General features: G+C 40.2%; 1 protein-coding gene across 5 annotated transcripts in view; it reads left to right on the top strand.

Moving 5' to 3' along the window:
• MYO1B (myosin IB) overlaps window positions 1–18,656 on the top strand; it is a 143,540-nt gene that overhangs the window by 80,828 nt on the left and 44,056 nt on the right. For all 5 annotated transcript variants that reach the window (XM_029934212.1, XM_029934210.1, XM_029934209.1 and 2 more), the window contains exons 7-12: window positions 2,847–2,945; window positions 4,328–4,431; window positions 6,091–6,238; window positions 6,515–6,633; window positions 12,331–12,417; window positions 13,052–13,117. In XM_029934212.1, coding sequence (XP_029790072.1) covers window positions 2,847–2,945; window positions 4,328–4,431; window positions 6,091–6,238; window positions 6,515–6,633; window positions 12,331–12,417; window positions 13,052–13,117 — 623 coding nt within the window. The remainder of the gene's footprint in view (window positions 1–2,846; window positions 2,946–4,327; window positions 4,432–6,090; window positions 6,239–6,514; window positions 6,634–12,330; window positions 12,418–13,051; window positions 13,118–18,656) is intronic.

Raw genomic sequence — 18,656 nt, 5'->3', positions numbered from 1 at the left:
CTTCTGAGAAAAGTCATAAAGAAATAGGAGGCTCTGGAGTAATAGTCTAAGCATTTTAGGTAATAAAACCTTCAACTGCTGTGTAATAAAAGGTTTCTTATTCTGTAATTGAGTTGCTTAGGTCATGTATTTTATGTAAAGTATGGCCTTTCCTAGTATTTATGGACTTTGCATTCTTTTTGCTGGAAAATACAAACAGCGTAAGTGTGATATCTTAGTCACCTGAAGCTTTGAATTCTGGCCGTGTCACCTAGTAACAGTGTGATGTGCTCCTCATTTTCTCCTATATGAAATAGGATTATAAAACCAACTCAGGGGAGGTGTTTGGGGTTCCATAGGATTATGAATGAGAAGTACCGAATGTGGAGCAGAAGGTCAATGAAAGTTCCCATCCTATTTCCCCTTTCTACCTCTCCTTTTAAACACATATTGTATTATGTTTCATATTTGAATATGATAGTAATCACTGATCGTATCAGCGCATGTGGTTCAAGAAGTACATTGGCCAACATTCCTTTCTATGCTGTGCACATGGGAATATTGTTCCTAAACTTGGTGGCTATTCTCTGCTAAATCTTCTAGCCATTGTTGCTTTATGCTCTTCATATACTCTGTTAGAATTTGTTCAAAGAGCACCAAACATTAGGTTGGCAGAGTGTTGCCATTGGACAGTGTGGCCCTGTCATGCTTTGAGGGTATTATTTCATGTCTGGAAGCACCACAGTTTGCTTGTTGGAATGTGATTGGCTAAGTGACATCAAACAGTTGTCATCCTTAGTAAGGTGCCCCTATGAAATGAGCGGGAAGCAGGCTGCTGGTACTTTCAAGGTATATGGCAGGATTCTTAACGCCATGGGAAGAACCTGGGGGTATGCGGGCTTTGACCCACAGGGTCATTCTGTCTTCCCCACCCCCACCTTTTGCTCTCTGTGAGGACCTAGCCATCCTACTTGGAAAGAGTTGCTGCTCTTGGCTTGGTGCTAGGAGAGATCAGGAGCAGATGTGACTCTTGAAGGTCTTGGTATTTGCAGTCAGTGTTGAGTGCACTCCCAGTCCTGGCGCATAGTGGGTGAGCAGTAAGTGAGCTGATTTGAAGGAAATGTGCTGATGAAGTGAACCATAGCATTTATTTGTGTTTTTCATGCAGTTGAGTTACTTTATTTGAGGCTCAAGGAGTTTCTTATAAGGATTAGCTTCTCCATAAAGAATCCACTCATGCTCTGTGGATTTTCTTTTGAAACTGTACCTGTATTCTTAGAACCCCAGAGGAGCTTGGTCACATGATCAGTACAATCAAACTGCATTTTTATCATATCTGCTTGTTATGTCTTCTGCTTTGTGCATCAGTCTTTACTTCTTAATGGAAACATTCAGCCCTTAGAGATGATGAGTAGTACACAATCCCTTCTTTTCTACATTTTGTCTCACTTGTACTTTTCAATTTTCTATTTTCTTTCTTTTTGCTAAATATAAAGTCGTCATTATTCTCCCTGTATGATTTGAGGACATTGGCAGTCATCCAAGTCAAAGGAGCGCTGAAGATGAAAACGAAAACTCGGGAGCATCTTGTGCCTATAGTTTTTGAATTTACATAATTTTGTTCTTGTTTTAGTCCATTTAATTTTGTGTGTCCTTGTAGCCCATCTCTTCATTCTTACAGAAGACCTCATGTATGGGGAGCACCCTACGACTTCTCATTCACCAGATCCACACTCTTTCATTCTACCTAGGCTCCTCTTTCCATGCTCCTGGGGATTCCAGAAATACAGATTGAGTTCAATGACCATGCCCAGAGAAATTACACATCTTCTCTCCCTCCCTCATTTGTGGATAATGTTTAGATTTCAGCCTGATTGGAAGTCAAATGTGTTCTCTAAAATTAATAATGGGATCACTGATTCGAAATTTTATAATTAAATTTGGCTTTTGCCTACAGAATGCAGAGCCCCTTTTATATCACTGGTCGGTGGGAAGCAGGACTTCAGACAGGAACATCCTCCGCCATTGTACTTTGCCATCTCTTGTGTACTGCCTCAGTGGCTCTTTTCTGGTTGGTTGCCTTTTTTTTCCTCCCTCCCTCCTTCCTACTTTCTTCCTTCCTTCTTGGATGAAAGTTTGAAAACTTGATAAGACAGCAAATCACTGGACCAAAAAGTATCTGGAATCAAAGAAAGTATACTGTCAAATAACACCAGATTTCATTAGATGAGGATCACCTTTCATTCTATAAGACTTCACAATATCAAGGAGATCTGCTTCCCTTACCCTGGGTCCCAGGGTGTGTGGATCTGAGGAGGTGGGGTTTGCATTTGGATCCGGTGGCCTGATTCCAAATCTTACTTAAACTCTTGGGCTGTTAGTTTTTTCATTTGTTAAATAATGCATTATAAAACAGTTGGGAAAGTAGAGTGCGACAGTGGCTCTAAAGCACATGGCACATCGTGAGATCTCAGAAACATGAACTTTATAATTAAGTGGATTCGTAACTGAATGGCCGAATCCCATTGCTTAGATGTGCAATGCTGCATTTTGAAGAACTTAATGCCATCATATAAAACACCAAAAGAACATTAATATGGGAACTGTTTTGTCTTTAATCAGCTTGTCGAATGTATTATTGAACTTATTTTACATGTTTACTATTGTTTGAAAAGAACCTGTTTTGTTTAATTTGGTGATTTTAGTTAGAATGAGGCTTCTTCCTGAAAGAACTAAAAATGTAGCTTCTGTTATTATTTCATTTAATACAGAAAATAAAAAAGAAAGGGAAGGGGGCAGGGAGAAAAACCATGGTAGATTTGGAAGCAAATTAATAATATACTATGATTTGACTCTTTTCTCTTTAGATCTTTTAGAGAAGTCTCGGGTTGTTAAGCAACCAAGAGGTGAAAGAAACTTCCATGTGTTCTATCAGCTGCTCTCTGGTGCCTCTGAAGAGCTCCTCAGTAAGTCCTTTTTTCTGTGTTTTAATTTAATTTTTAGTGTCACAGTGTTTTCCAAAGCATTCTTTTTAATTTTCTGGGGAGAAGCACTGGGTATTATATGGAAACCAATTTGACAATAAACTATTATAAAAATTTTTTTTTTCTTTGTGGTTGAAGTGAAGAACATGGTATGTTTGCTTCTGTCATCCTGCTCTAGAATTTGTATGTCTCTGCCTCTCACCAGAAGCTGTGCATAGGTCTCAGATGGTGTACTTAAAGAGCTAACTAAGTATTTGATTGAGGATGGGTGAATCATAATTTTTTTAGTGTTTTATGTATTTTGGAGAGAGAGAGACAGAGCAAGCAGGGGAGGGACAGAGAGAGAGGGAGACACAGAGTCAGAAGCAGGCTCCAGGCTGTGGGCTTAGAACCATGAACCGTGAGATCATGACCTGAACTGAAGTCGGATATTTAACTGACTAAGCCACCCAGGCACTCCAGTCATAAATTTAAACAATAAAATGGAAGAATATAATTGTTTCACTGAAGAAGAAGTTAGCAGAAGCCAAGAGATGAGAACAATTATATAAGAAAAAAATTGCTCAATGAAGACTTAAAAATAGTGGGAAAACATTTGTAATTGATAACAGAGTTAAAATTCTGACCTTTAGCTATTTTAGAGAACTAATATAAGTCCATCAGAATAGTAACCAATGATTAATAGCTAAGTGATAAAAGTTTTAAACAAATAGTTCAAATTAGAAGTATGGAAAGTAAATGACATTTGGGGAAGAATCATTCTCACTAATAATCAACAAGCATAAGCCAAAACAGCACAGAAGTGTTCACTAAACATGTATTAGCAAAAGCGATTAAAAGGGACAAAGCTGGCAGAATTGTCAGGTCCTGGTCTTCTTAGAGCTTGTGGGTGTCACTTCAAAGCGAGACTTCTTCCTGGTGATGAATTAGCAATCCAAAAGAAGTCATAAAATGACCAGAGCCAGGCACACCATTTTTTGGAATATATCCCAATGAAGTAATTCAAAATAATCCAAAGAACATTTTAGACTAAGACCTTTATCACTGCTAGCGTCCAGTGGCACCGAAATTACTAGGCAGATCTCATGTTACAATGAAATAGTATATTGAAGATATTTTATATGATAAAAAGATAAAAGGGAGCTTACTACAAAAAAATATAAAAAAGCAGTTTGAAATATCTACAAGAGTGGTAAAGGTAGAGTTTAGAGAAATGCTGTTGATATTTAGGTATCAATTTTTGTTCTGTTGATTTAGTACCTAATATATGAAAGTCATTTTATCCGGAGTTTTAAGGAATGAGATGTTAAAGATGGTTAGACTTAATTGAAGTAACTTACCAACTTGTGTGCATGATTCAATAGATAAGCTTACCCTCGAGCGAGATTTCAGCAGATATAACTACCTGAGTTTGGACTCTGCCAAAGTTAATGGAGTGGACGATGCAGCAAATTTCCGGACCGTTAGGGTAAGTAAGACACAGTCCTCTCATTTAAAACAGGTAACACTCTATTGCTCATTCAGAACTGATAACACTTCTCAGTTTTCTTAAAAGCATAACTCATGTCTTCTAACATTTTAGAATCATACAACAATCTGTTGTATTCTTACTAAAATCATACGCTGTTGTAAAGGGCCACGCTTTACTGGAGCATGCGATTTTGGTATTTATCAAAAGGAGCATCCTTATTATATTATCCTGACTCTTTTAATGGCATATTTAAATTCCAAATATTTTTGTAGCCATAGCTTAGTAGTTAATTTCCAGCTGTGAAAACTGTCCCAGGAAAGCATTAAATCAATACTGGTTTTGAGACAGAATTTCCAAAAATCACATGTAAACCAGAATGATTAGCATTTCATGTTCATTAGAAAATATATATATTTTTTAATGTTTATTCGTTTATTTTGAGAGAGAGACAGTACAAGTGGGAAGGGGCAGAGAGAGAGAGGGTGAGAGAATGCCGCACAACCCAATGTGGTGCTGGATCCCATGAACCCTGAGCTCATAACCTGAGCCAAAATCAGGAGTCAGATGACCAACTGACTGAGCCACCCGGGTGCCCCTGAAAACAAATTATTTTAAACAATATCCTATCTTCTGTGTTTAAGTGGCACTTTGAAAATTACTCCTATAGGACGTGATATGGTAACTGTACATGACTTCCAAATGGGAAAGCTGTGGTGGTGGGGAGGCGGGGAAGTAGGTCAGATTAGCAGAAACCAGACTGGCATCGGTTGATTTTCAAGGGTGAGTGAAAATGACTTGGAGTTCTTTTCCTGCTCTCTCTGCTATCGTGTATGTTTGAAATTTTCCATGACAAAAAAATTACATTACTCCCATCACTAGGCTAGGTAGTCTCATCACAAACAAACAAATAAAACAAGAAAGCTGGATTATTCTCAGAATATATCTCTGTCATTTGTTAAAAACGCTGTAGACATCCTCCTATGGCAAGCCTCTTGATTCCTGGACATGAGTTAAGAGTTGAGTTCAAGTCCAGTTCTGTAACTGCTTTGGTTGGCAGATCATTGGCACTTAATAAGAGCTTATGACTGAGGAATGTTCCTTGTTACCTGTAATGCCTTGGGTTGGGTGCTTCACTTTGCAGACCAGGTTTTCTCATGTAAAATAAACAAGCAGGTTTTTATGTAGGAGGTTATATAAGCTTTTCGTTAGGTTTTATTCCTAGCAGCAGAGCCCTGTATAAAAAAACGACACATACTCACTTGCATACACGATGTGCGCATGTATGCATACAGGCAGAGAGATAGACACCCCCCCAGCCGCCCCGAGCTGCTGCTGATGAAGCAGGGGGTTGGAACCCAAGGCTTGGCTCTTAGCCTCCTCTTCTACCATATTCTTCTTTGGTCCCCTCCACCCCCTAGCCCCAGCATGCGAAGTGCCCTGGGGATCCTTGACTCACAGCCTGAAACCACTGAATAAGTTATAGCCCCAACTGGTGCCACCTCAGGTCTGTTCATGGGTCTCCTCTTGGAGATCTGGGACACTTTGTCATGTAGTTGTTGATTGTTTTCAGAAACAAATCTGTTACATGATTCATTTTAAAAATGATAGAAAGAATGACAGAAAGAGAACAGCTGCTTTTCTCCTCGCCCCCCTCAGAATGCCATGCAGATTGTAGGTTTTATGGATCACGAAGCCGAGTCTGTCTTGGAGGTGGTGGCAGCGGTATTGAAACTGGGAAACATCGAGTTCAAGCCCGAATCTCGAGTGAATGGTTTAGATGAAAGCAAAATCAAAGATAAAAATGGTAAGTCAGAGGAGAGTCAACCTTGTTTATTAGCAAACGTGCTTTTGAACGTCTGCCCACTTCTTAATATAGAAAGGAAAACTTCTGTTTTCATTGGTTTCAAAGTGCTTTCCAGTGAAACTGAACAGAAACATAATTATAGCTGAGTTTTAAGTCTTTCGAGTTCTACATTTTATACTATTTGATTTGAATGTGCTTTAGGAAGAACGCCCTAAGCCTTGAAAAGGATGTTTAGCAGCACATACACAGTCACTTTTTGTGTCCATCCCCCAACAGAGTTGAAAGAAATTTGTGAGTTGACCGGCATTGATCAATCAGTTCTAGAACGAGCTTTCAGTTTCCGAACGGTTGAGGCCAAGCAGGAGAAAGTTTCAACTACACTGAACGTGGCTCAGGTGGGTGAGACATCATGGCCAGAAGTGAGTTTTTAAAAAGTCTGATATTTGTATATAAGTGGAAACAAAAATTTCATTTCACAGACTATTGTCTTAACCGTCCATACTGCATTATAGGCATTATTCCAAGTCCCAGGGGCACAGCAGTAAATGAAACCAATCAGGATCCCTGCCCTCGTGGAGGTTAAAATTTTGGCGGGAGGAGTGGCTAGACACTAGCCGGTAGACCTTGTAAATAAATACATTTATACAGCAAGCTCGCAGCAGACAATGAGAAAAACGAGAGCAGAGTGAGGGAGACCCACCATGCTGGGGCCCGGAAGTTGTGTCTGAGTGAGCTGGGAAAGAACACCAGTGGCCGGATCTGCCTTGCATTTGTAGGGTCCTTCTGGGTGCAGTGTGGAGAGCAGAGTGCAGGGGGAGAATGGGTAAAAGCAAGGTGTCTTAGTTTGGGCTGCTATAACAGAACACGATAGTCCAGGTGGCTTAAACAAACAAACAAAAAAACCCATTTATTCCTCATAGTTCTGGAGGGGAGGAATCTGATGTCAGGAGACCAGCATGGTTGCATTCTTGGCGAAGGCCATCTTCCTGGTTGACAGATGGCCACTTTCTTGCTGTCTCCCCTGGGCAAGGGGTGGGGGCGGGGAGGGTGTGCTCTGGTCTCCTCGGTTCCCTATAAGGACCCTGATTCCATCATGGGAGCTCTACCCTCATGACCTCATTTACATCTATCTCCTAATGTTCCCACCTGCAAATACCATCACACTGGGGATTAAGGCTTCAAAAGATGGATTTGGGGATGAGAGATGATACAGACATTCAGTTCATGGCACCTCGAAGCTCCAAGGACTTGTGTGCTAACCTCAAATTGATGGTGGTTTGAAACATGTGGTAGCAGTGGAGTGAGAAGCAGTTGCACTTGGGTACATTTTCATGCTGCTGGCTTAATATGTGGTATGAGAGAATGAGAAAGGTTCAGGGTTGGCTCCCAACATGTTTCATTCAAGCAACTGGAGCAGCTGGCCGCCCTTCCTTCCTTGTTGTATATGATCATCTGAAGACAGTGAAATCTTTGTAAGACTCAGGTCTGAGTTCCTTACTTCCTCTGTCCTTTGCTTCAAGTTCAGTGGACAGATGAGTGGATGGATGCATGTGTGGATATTACCCCCCAAGGCAGCTTCTGGAGCCCCTGTCAATGGAAAGCCTTGTTTCTATAGCTTAGACATTTTCCTGCCAGTCAGTGACTGGCTGGGGACTTTTCCCACAGAGGACTACTTTAGTCTCACCCCATAGTCCAACTGCATTCTCCTCTGCTTTTTAAGTGGCCTTAAGCATCTGTAAGACAGTAGGTGGATTTAGTCTTTCTCTTTGCTACTAACCCAAGGATGCCAATGTGTATGTAGCTTTCAGTATTGATTTCTTATTTTAAGTGAGGTGCTTTGACTGTGAAAAATACTATAACTTGGTGTATATATAAATTTGATTTGTAACAATCCTTTTCTAGTTAGAAGTGTTGTGTGTCCTTTTTCCTAAGTTATTGTTTCTGCTGTCATGTCTGTCCAGGTCAGTCTCTTAATCAAGAAAAATTCACTGAGAGCTTGCTCAGCATGGGCCCCATGTACACCCTGAGCAGGGACATAAGGGATGAAGGAAGATCCCACGGAGGTGATAGTTTCGGAGCCAGCCTTCAAGGATTTAGATGTTTAAAGGATGGGCGAAAGGGCATTTCGAAAAGAAAACTGTGAGAAAGCCCAGTTTGGAGTCCACATCAGGGGGAGGGTTGGGCTAGCGTGGCCGTAGCTTTAGACACGTGAAAGGGATTCAGAGCAACGTGGCTGGAAAGGTTTGGTGTGGAGGCGGTTCTCAAACTTGAAAACTTGCGTGTACCTCAGTACCACCTAAAGGGTTTGTCAGACAAGGGTGGCAGCCCATGGCCTTTATTGCTGCATTCGTAAGCCTAAAGAGGTAGGACTAAAGAATTTGCATTTCTAACAAGCTCATGCTGCTGCTGCTGCTGGTCCAGGGACCACATTTTGAGAACCACTGTCTTGAAGGTCACACTGAGTTTAGACGTTTTCAACAGCCAGAGTGGGGACCGTTACGTAAAAAAAGTGTTGCAGTGAGAAGATGCCTGCTGTTGAAGAAGGCCCTTCAGGAAAATCCACATGTACATGGATATATGTGGAATATATACGCGGATGTATTTTGGTCTCCTTCTACTGTGTGTTTTACTCTTTGCTTTTCAATCACCCTCTACGGAAACCAGGCCCAGGTGCCTCTTACTTTATAAGCCTGAGTCACCTTACATCACTGGGTTAAACTTTTCCACATTGTTTTAACCTTTGGCGTAAAAGAATTTGGCTTGAAGTCCTCGATTTTTCAGTTCCTTGTTCAAGGTCCTTTTTTTCATGTAGGGTTTATGTTTCTACATATCTTATTGCCTAAAAAGTTTCTACAGATCTTATTGCCGAAAAAGTTTTGATTCCAGCAAGAAGTAATTTGTTTTATTAATGTTTCCTCATAGCTTCAGTTCTCGGGCCCCACCATCATCCTTACTGCCTCATTCCTCATTCTCCCCCAGGCATTTAGATCTTTCCTCAGATACAGTGACTCATCGTGAAATGATAGGAACTCAAGACAGAGTTGTAGTTCAGCTTCTGCCACATCCTTTCTCTGTGGCTTCCACGGCCCTCAGTAATCTGACCCTACACCCTTTATCTCAGTTGATTCCCTGCTACTTCTATAAATGCCATGCTTATTTTTACCTGGTGCCTTCACTCTTCCTTATCCCTTCCCCGCAAGGCGTGGCTGTTTCTTCCTGCCTGTCTGAATGGTCCATCTAATTACCCCTCATCCAGGAAACCTTCCTTGATCACATAGGCCCCCACGTCTCCCTTCTGGGAATTCCTTACTCTCCTGCCGTTGGACACTTGTTCTCTGATTGTTTCACTCATGGATTTGATCTTCATCACTCTCCTGGGAGCGGCTGCAGGGTGGGCCCCATGGCCACACATCTTTGTGTCTCCACCTGGGCCACACCTAATACCAGTCATCACTGAAGCACATTCCACTTGGGATTTTTTTCACTGCACTTCATGCCACTGTAGAAATGCATAGTCTACATATTGTGCTCCCCTCTCTCTTACTCTGTCTCTATCTCAAAAAGAAACATTGAAAAAAATTTTTTAATATAAAGTAGATTGCCAGAATAAGTCAGCCCTATTAGTTCAACTGCATATTGAAATGGTGGTTTGTTGGAATCAGCATGTAGCTAAAAAAAACAAATGCCATTATGATGACATTCAGTTTACAAATAGGTAATGGTTTGAGATTATGCATTATTTTGAGATAACTGGAATTTACAAGGAAGGGAAAAAGATCAAGAAAGAATTCCATGGACTCACAAATGGGATAGAAAAAGGATACTTCAGAAATCATAATACAAGTACACATTTAGACTTACTCTGTGCCAGGGCATTTATATGACCTATGTGAAGAAAGTAAAAACTAGAAGAAAGGAGGGTGGAGAAAAGATATTCGTCAAAATCCAGGCCTCTTTCCCCATTTCAGCATTTTCTGCAGTGGAATCATTAACCACCGCCACCCTCCTAGATGACATTGTGCACTTGAATTTTTTTTTTTTTTCCAATTTATTGATGGACTTTCTAGCTGTCATTGGAGTAGCTGCGTCAGATTTAGGGAGAAGTTCAGGATTAGCTTGGAATGTCAGATGAACTGGAAAGGCACTCTAAGCTATAGTATGTTGCCAATGAAGGGCCTGTGTTATTAAAGCTGTTACACTTCATTTAGAAAGAAATGTGGGAAAAGAATTTCCATATTCTAATAAATTATATTCTTTATAGCATAAAAATATAATGGTTTACTTTAATAATAATGCTCAGATTTCCATTTATAAGCAGTGAAATGCATGTGGACAGAGTGTTAAAAACAACAGCAAACTGGGTTGGCTGGGTGGCTCAATAGGTTAAACGTCCAACTCTTTTTTTTTTTTTTTAATGTTTCTTTGTTTTTGAAAGAGAGTGCACACACGCAGGAGAGGGACAGAGTGAGGGAGAGAGAATCCCAAGCAGGCTCTGCACTTCTAGTACAGAGCCCAGTGTGGGCCTTGATCTCATGAACTACGAGATCATGACCTAAGCCAACATCAAGAGGAGTGTCTGACTCTTGATTTCAGCTCAGGTCATGATCCCAGGGTGGTGGGATTGAGCCCTGAGTCGGGCTCCGTGCTGAGTGTGGAGCCTGCTTACAGTTCCCTCCATCTATCCCTCTCCCCGACTCATGCGCTTGCTTGCTCTCTCTCTCTTTCTAAAAAAACAAAACGGGGGCCTGGGCAGCTCAGTCAGTTAAGCAGCTGATTTTGCCTCAGGTCATGATTTCACGATTCATGGGTTTGAGCCCCGCATCGGGTTCTATGCTGACAGCTCAGAGCCTGGAGCCTGCTTCAGATTCTGTGTCTCCCCGTCTCTCTGCCCCTCATGCTCTGTTTCTCTCTGTCTCAATAATAAAAACATTTAAAAAAAATTAAAAAAAACAAAACAAAAAGAAGCAAAACCCAAAAGCCCAGCATCAGTCTGTCTTGCTCCCCCCACCGCTCCCCACCAAGGCTGCTGATGCACAGGCCTCCCCAGGAGTGCCGCATCACACATCTTGTGGTGTGCACTTGCTGCACGGGCAGCTCATGGCACCTGACACATTTAGGCACTCTTAGGTTCTTCCTGGCAAGCCTGACCTTCCCCGGAGTGTGCCTTCTATATCCTCTGCCTCTTCTTTGTCAAGCAGCTCTGAAGAGCTTCGAATAAATAAGGAAATAAAAGCATTATATTTGTATTATACAGTGTATTGCCCACAGTGTATGCTGACTCTAGCCATTATGGAATATCTTTTTTAGAATGTTTGGAAGGGGCGCTCCTGGGTGGGTCAGTCGGTTAAGTATCCCACTTCGGCCCAGGTCCTGATCTTGCAGTTCATGGGTTTGAGCCCCACAACAGGCTCTGTGCTGACAGCTCAGAGTCTGCTCGGATTTCTCTTTCTCTCTTTCTCTCTCTGCCCTTCCCCTGCTTGCACTCTGTGTCTCTCTCAAAAACAAATAAACATTAAAAAAAATTTTTTTTAAATGTTCAGAAGGTTGAACAAAGGAAAACACTAATAGATAACATCAGTCAAAACCATTTTAATGTTTTTCCTTTGAGTTTCCTATGTGTAGGGGTTAAAAAGATATAGTCATCATATTAAATACACAAATTTTTATTTTCACAAAACAAGTATTTTCCATATTATTACCTAAAGTTCCTAATGATGGTTCTGTGATAACTATGTAACTCCCCTTTCCATGGGCTTTCATTTATTTATCTTACTATTCCCCTGTTGTTGGACTTCTGAAGTGCTTCTGATTTTTGTCTGTTCTGTAATACTGAGGTGCGTATCTTTATGGAGAAAGTGCGATATTAAAATTAGTTTCCTGTGATACAAAAAATATAATAATTGAGGATAAATAATAAATAATTTGCCCAAATCTCTGAATGATTTAATTGTTCATCCAGAGTATAATAAAAACTGGCTCTGAAAAGAAACTTGAAATACAAGTTTTAAATATTTAAAAAATATTTTTATTATTTTATTGAAATTAAACATTGTGACAATGGTGAGTGTTTGTCTTTTTTTGTTTTTTAATAGGCCTATTATGCCCGTGATGCTCTGGCTAAAAACCTCTACAGCAGGTTGTTCTCATGGTTGGTAAATCGAATCAATGAAAGCATTAAGGTACTGAATCTCTGTAACCAGAAATATCAGTTATAATAGATGTATTCAGATTATAAACATGAAGCTAAAGATATTTTAATTTTATAATCAGATAATTGATCACCACTTACAAGACTGTTCCCTGAAAAGAATTCACCTTGCATAGAATTGAAATTTGTCAGGACAAGTTTTGTTTTGCATGTATGCTGTAAGAAATTTCCCGGTCAGTGGCCTGATGGACTTTGCAGAGATAACTCTGAGAGTCTGCATCCCACCTCCTGGTTGTGGCGCACCTAACGGGTTGTACACACTTGGCTGAAAAGGTCACTTGACCTCTCTACCTACTAATATGTTTGTCAATCAAATGAGGATGTTAGTGTAGTGGGAGTTAGAAAGGCCTGACCTATTGTAAGATTCGGTGAATGTTTATTATAATTAGGCATCACTAATGCCTTCTTTAGTAAGTCACCTATTATTCAAATTTCTGGAAGATTCTTTACAGTATTCTATGTCATACATTAAAAAAACAACTAAATTTCAGTTATTTAGTTATGAAACACAGTTACTTGTAATATAAATCTGTCTTCGTTAGTGTGCTTTTAGTGTTATATTTCAGGCCTAAATTTAACTCATTATTTTTGAACTTTTTTTTAAGGCACAGACAAAAGTGAGAAAGAAGGTCATGGGTGTTTTGGACATTTATGGTTTTGAAATTTTTGAGGTAAGCTTTTTTCTATTTTTTTGTATTTTTATTAATGTGGACTAGTTGGAAATTAAATCTTCTATATTCTATAGATAGCATTTAATATATAGTTACAGTAGCTTTGAATCTACAAAAAAGCTTTGTGCAGATGTAACAAAATCGGTGTGTGTGTATGTGTATTATGTGTGTGTGTGCTTTAAGTGCCAAGTGCCAGCATTTTGGTTGCAATACTGTTTAAGAAGAACTTCTTCTATCTATATTTGACTCTCGTGATTACAGATTCAAAATTCTTACTGTGCGGTTTCCAACAAGGTTTATGGACATTGTGCCTGTAGTCATTCAGTCCTTTGTAGGAAAGTGAGGCAGGATGGACCATGGGGAGGGGAAGGGGGAAAGAGAGTTGGGGAGAGAGGGATACAAAACCTGAGAGACTATTGAATGCTGAAAACCAACTGAGGGTTGAAGGGGAATGGGGAGGGGGGGGAAGAGGTGGTGGTGATGGAGGAGGACACTTGTGGGGAAGAGCACTGGGTGTTATGGAAACCAATTTGACAATAAACTATTAAAAAAAAAAAAAAGGATGATGCCATGAAAAAGCCAGGGGCAGGAGAGCCAGATGCCAGCCCGGCCTGGCCAGAGCTGGTCAATTTATCCCTGATGGAATCAGAGCTGGTCAGTTTATCCCTAATGGACTCAGGCTCAGGGTCTGGACTGCGTGATTTGTTGGGTCTCCTCCAACTGCAATTTTACAGTGTGAGTTCTATTACAAAGATTGAAAGAATTCCTGCTGAAGTTCATAATGAATTTTTTAAAAAGACTGCATGCTTATTACAAATTAAATATTTAAACATTATATACTTATGTTAGAATTTCCTATTCATCCTTTTGCTAACTTTGACATTTAGAAGGAATTTTTTTTTTCTTTTGCTTCCTCCCCCATTTTAAGGACCTTTTAAAAAAACACTCTTACTTCTGGGGAGTGGTATGTTAGTTTGGTTCAAGAAAATAACAAGTAGATCAGGCTCCTCAGGCCTTTTTGTCACTTTTCTCCCCAAACTCACAGGGTCCCCAGTACCTGGAAATAAAGGAAAAAACCCAAACGTGACAAGTGTCTCATGCCCCCTATTTCCGCACCATTGTCCTCATTCCAAAATGACCAGCATGGGAGTCCCCCGGGAGTTCTTTTATGTGCCGGTGGCAGAGCATGGGACACCTATGCTGCCCCCCGACCCGTCCCCCATCAAAAACTGTTCTTCAGCACAATGTCCACTTGTATTGGTGCCTCTTTAGCAGACTATGCAAAGGAAAGTTTCTGGCCTCGTAGGAATAGGGAAGAATTTGAGGTTTGTGAGTTAGGAGATGTCCTTGAGTATAGTTAGGACTCCTGGTACTAAAACTAGTTTCTTTCTAGCAAGTCCTCAGGTTACTGTTACCAGAGGGGCAACTGGTCAAGATCATTCTTTATCATTGGCAGGGAAAATGACTTCTTACCTGGCACACTGCTGATCTATATTTCGATGGTTTCATGAACAGGACAAAAGTAGAGCTCTCACTAGAAAGTTAGGAGAAAAAACACATTTAATGATACATCTAAAATCAAATAAATGGGTTTTGTTTTATTTTTATGTTGCCATAAGATTTATTGATCCTTAACCTACGGCCAGGTGCCTAATGTCATGTCACAATACATGGAAACTTTTTTTTTAGTAGGATAATGGGGTTATGAGGGGACATCAGCTTGTCTTCACATTCTGGTCTGCCCTAAGATCTCATCAGCCATGTGGTAAGTGACCACATGGCACTCATGGAACTGAGTTATACCCCCTGAGAAGTTTAACCATGCCTAAGTGAGGAAGTCACTTGTCATTATTTATTTAGTGCCTAATAGGAGTCATATTCCTGTGGTAAACAAGGCAGCTGTTTCTTGCCTACATGGAGCTTACAGTGATGTTAGCCTGCCCTAAGACTGAGGGTCTATTCCTGGCTAAGGGCACATCCTATCTGGTAGGAAGGTCTAATCAAGAAACTAGGTTACTTTTTAAAAGCGTGTTTGCTGCAGATCTAATCTGAACAGAAGTTAGAGGGGCGCCTGGGTGGCTCTGTCCGTTCAGCATCGGACTCTTGGTTTTAGCTCAGGTCATGATCTCATGGTTTGTGAGTTTGAGCCCCGTGTTGGACTCCATTCTGGCAGTGCAGAGCCTGCTTGATATTCTCTCTCCCCCTCTCTCTGCCCTTCCCCTTCTCTCCCATCCCCCCCAAAATAAATAAACTTAAACAACAACAACGAAGTTAGATGTTCTTAGTGGAGACTTGAGACTGGGTAAAACACCCTGTGGCAATGCGGGAATGTTTTTACTTGTGGTTAATTCAGTTTTCTCTCCAAGCTCACCTTTATGAACATGCTTTACTTCTGCAAATTATATCATGATTTTTCTCAACACTGTTACAACTGTGGACTTCAGTTTATGAAAATGCCTGCATTATATTTGTAAATGCTCTTCTTCCTTCTTCAGAAGAATGTTCCAGTTCAGTAGTTCCTAAACTTAGCAGCATGTAGGAATAACTTGGGGAGCTTTACCTGAAATGAAACCAAACAGGTTACATTTTTTATTCTTTTTAAACGAAACTTTCAGGGGCACCTGGGTGGCTTGGCTGATTAAGCGTCCAACTCTTGGTTTTGGTTCAGGTCATAATCTTAGGGTTTGTGAGTTCGAGCCCTGCATGGGGCTCTGTGCTAACAGCATGGAGCCTACCTGGGATTCTCTGTGCCCCTCTCTCTCTGCCCCTCCCTCACTCGTGTTCTCTGTCTCTCCCTAAATAAATAAACTTTAAAAATAATAAGTAGAACTTTCAGCACAGCATAAGGAATATAGTCAATGATGTTGTAACAGCATTGTATGGAGACAGACAGTAGCTACATTGGTGATGAACATAACACAAAATATAGACTTTTCAAATCACTATGTTGTACACCTGAAACTAATATAATGTTGTTTGTCAACTATATTCAAATAAAAAAAATTTTTTTAACTTCCCAAATCAGAACTCTCAACCAAGGCCAAGGCCAAATCTAACCAGTCACATCTATAGCAGATCTTATGATGGCCCTAAAATCATCAGAAGTTATTTTTCCTTCTCTGTGCAATAGAGGCTTTGATTTTTTTCCATTTCCTTGAGAGAATTAAGATGTATTTTTCATTAAAACTAACTGTTCTCTCCATTTTCCTGTGTAAACTTTCTCAGATTAAGCTTCCAAACATCTTGATTTTTAGCAATCTGCTTAATAATTTTTTTTTTACTATTTAATGTATTTGGGAGAGCACAGAATAGAGATTTGGGTGTGCCCTTTTAGATACTTTTATCTGCTCTTTGACACAGAATTAGAACATTTTTTTTCTTTTAATGTATTCACATGCACACCCAAGATGCCATCCTCTAGTTTTCCTGGATTCTCAGCGAAATTAGAACACATGGCAACACCAGGAGGAAGCCAGATAATTACGGACTTAAAAGGTACCACAAGCTGAAATATAAGGGCTCAAGGTCTGACATAGGAAGAAGTAATCAGAATCCTCATCAGTGCAGAAATGAAAATTTCTGTGATACGGTCTATGCCAGTGAAAATAAACTGAGAGAACATAAAGAGAATTCTGCCTTTGTTTTCCTTGAAAATTGACTGCAAGAATTCAGGGCTCTGCCTTGTAGCATACCCTGGGCATCGCTTTAAAAATTGAACAGTGAAGGTCCAGAGGAAAAAAATTTTCATGTCTAGCTCTATTCTGCCTCATGACCCCATTGACAGTTCCCATGAAAACACTTTTCAGCTGAGCTGGTGGAAACCTTTCAGTCATTTCGGTCCGTCTCTAAACGGAAGAGGGAAACTGATGCATTAAACCATGGGATGATGACACATGGATTTGACTGCAAAGCATTCCTGGGCCAGCTGTGTGAATAGCCTTGCTTGCTGGCTGCATGTGATCTAATGTCACTTTGAAAAACAGATTAGTGGAACACCAATAGCAAAAAGAAGGGGAAGTGAGTTATAATTCACAGAGAAGAAGAACCAGCCATAAAGCCTTATTTAACGTAAGTCCAGTTTTGCAAAGGAAGAGAGCTATGGAACCCAGACACTCCAATTCCACACAATTAAGTTTGGATGTTCTTATAACTGATCTCTGAGAAATGTTTAGCATCGCCATAAAAGAATAACTGCTAATCTTTAAAAAAATTAAATTCAAAACTAAGTTGAGCCATCTGAATCGATTTAGACTCTTGCTAAGTGCTTCTCTGGGAAGTACTTCATTGGCAGGTAGTGTCCTGGGAAAACCTAATAAATTATTAGTGTGCTACAGGCCAAGACAGAACAACAGGCTGGATATTTCACTTTTCATGCAGTGGAGCTAGTTTTGTGCAGGCAAAAGGTTTTGAATTTTGAATCAGGCACTCTTTATTCATCTTGCCCTTATGAACCTCACTGAAAGTGACCCGTATACAGTAAGGATATGATAGGCTAGACGCAAGAGTGTTCTAAACCAAACGACCTAATAGTTGAGCAAGAGTCAGTGTAGCTTGGTAAATGTGTCTCGTGATTCTGAGATTTGTTTTCTAAATGGTTTTTAGAAGAAAATGGATTCCAGCTATAGGCAATACCTTCTGTTCTAGCTTTTTTCCTCTGATTTTGTTCTTCATGTGGTAGAGAACTTGAAGAGGAAAGAGAAGATGTAAAGTACCCTTTAGAATGAAAACGGTGGGAAATAATATGGTTCATAATATGTATATGGACATCATTAGTCTTGCTGTAACCTTTTAAATCAAAGCTTATTTTGAAGTAGTCATGCTGTTTTTCTTAAAATTTACCACATTTGGATATGTACTGGGGAGAAAAATGTTACGTATTTAAAGAATACAAGACTGAAATGTCTACCTGTCTTAAAGAGTATAAGATATCATTAGCTTCCTCTGTTGCCAAGAAAATACAAGTAAATTAATAACAGGCCAGTATTTTTGATCTGTCTTTCAAAATCCGTGCAGGCGGAAAGTTTATAGTTGATACTTGAGAGTATAAACTAGTTGTGAACTTGATTGGGAATATGGCTTGCTGTTTCTTTGCTGTTGAAGAGGTGAACTCAAATTCAGGAATTCTTCACAGAAACCCTAGACGTTAAAGTTTTGGTATCTTGCATACTTCTAAACCTACCAAGTTCTTCCTACCCTGTGTACTTTTGGTGGATGCAGTGTAAAACAGTATAAAACCTAGACACCTAGCTGTTTACCTGTTTTTCCTAGAGTAGTCCAGTGGGGGTGGGGAGGGTTCTGAGCTTCATTCAGTGAGACTGTATGACGGAAAATTCTGGATGTGCTTATTTGAAGATGTTCCCCAAAGTTTTAGTTTTCTCCCTTCGCCTTTAGGGATAAATGTGAGTTAGACAGTGGAGACACATTCTGTGCATGGGGCATGGGTAGAAAACCGGGGACGGGAGGGGAGATGAGTCATTCAAGCTCCTGCCCACTTCCTCCTTAGGAGACTTTGATTCATGAGACTGACATGTGGGAGACA

The sequence above is a fragment of the Suricata suricatta genome, chromosome 3 (genome assembly GCF_006229205.1).
Source record: "Suricata suricatta isolate VVHF042 chromosome 3, meerkat_22Aug2017_6uvM2_HiC, whole genome shotgun sequence".
Classification (NCBI taxonomy): Eukaryota; Metazoa; Chordata; class Mammalia; order Carnivora; family Herpestidae; genus Suricata; species Suricata suricatta.
This window is presented reverse-complemented; position numbering and strand designations above follow the sequence as displayed.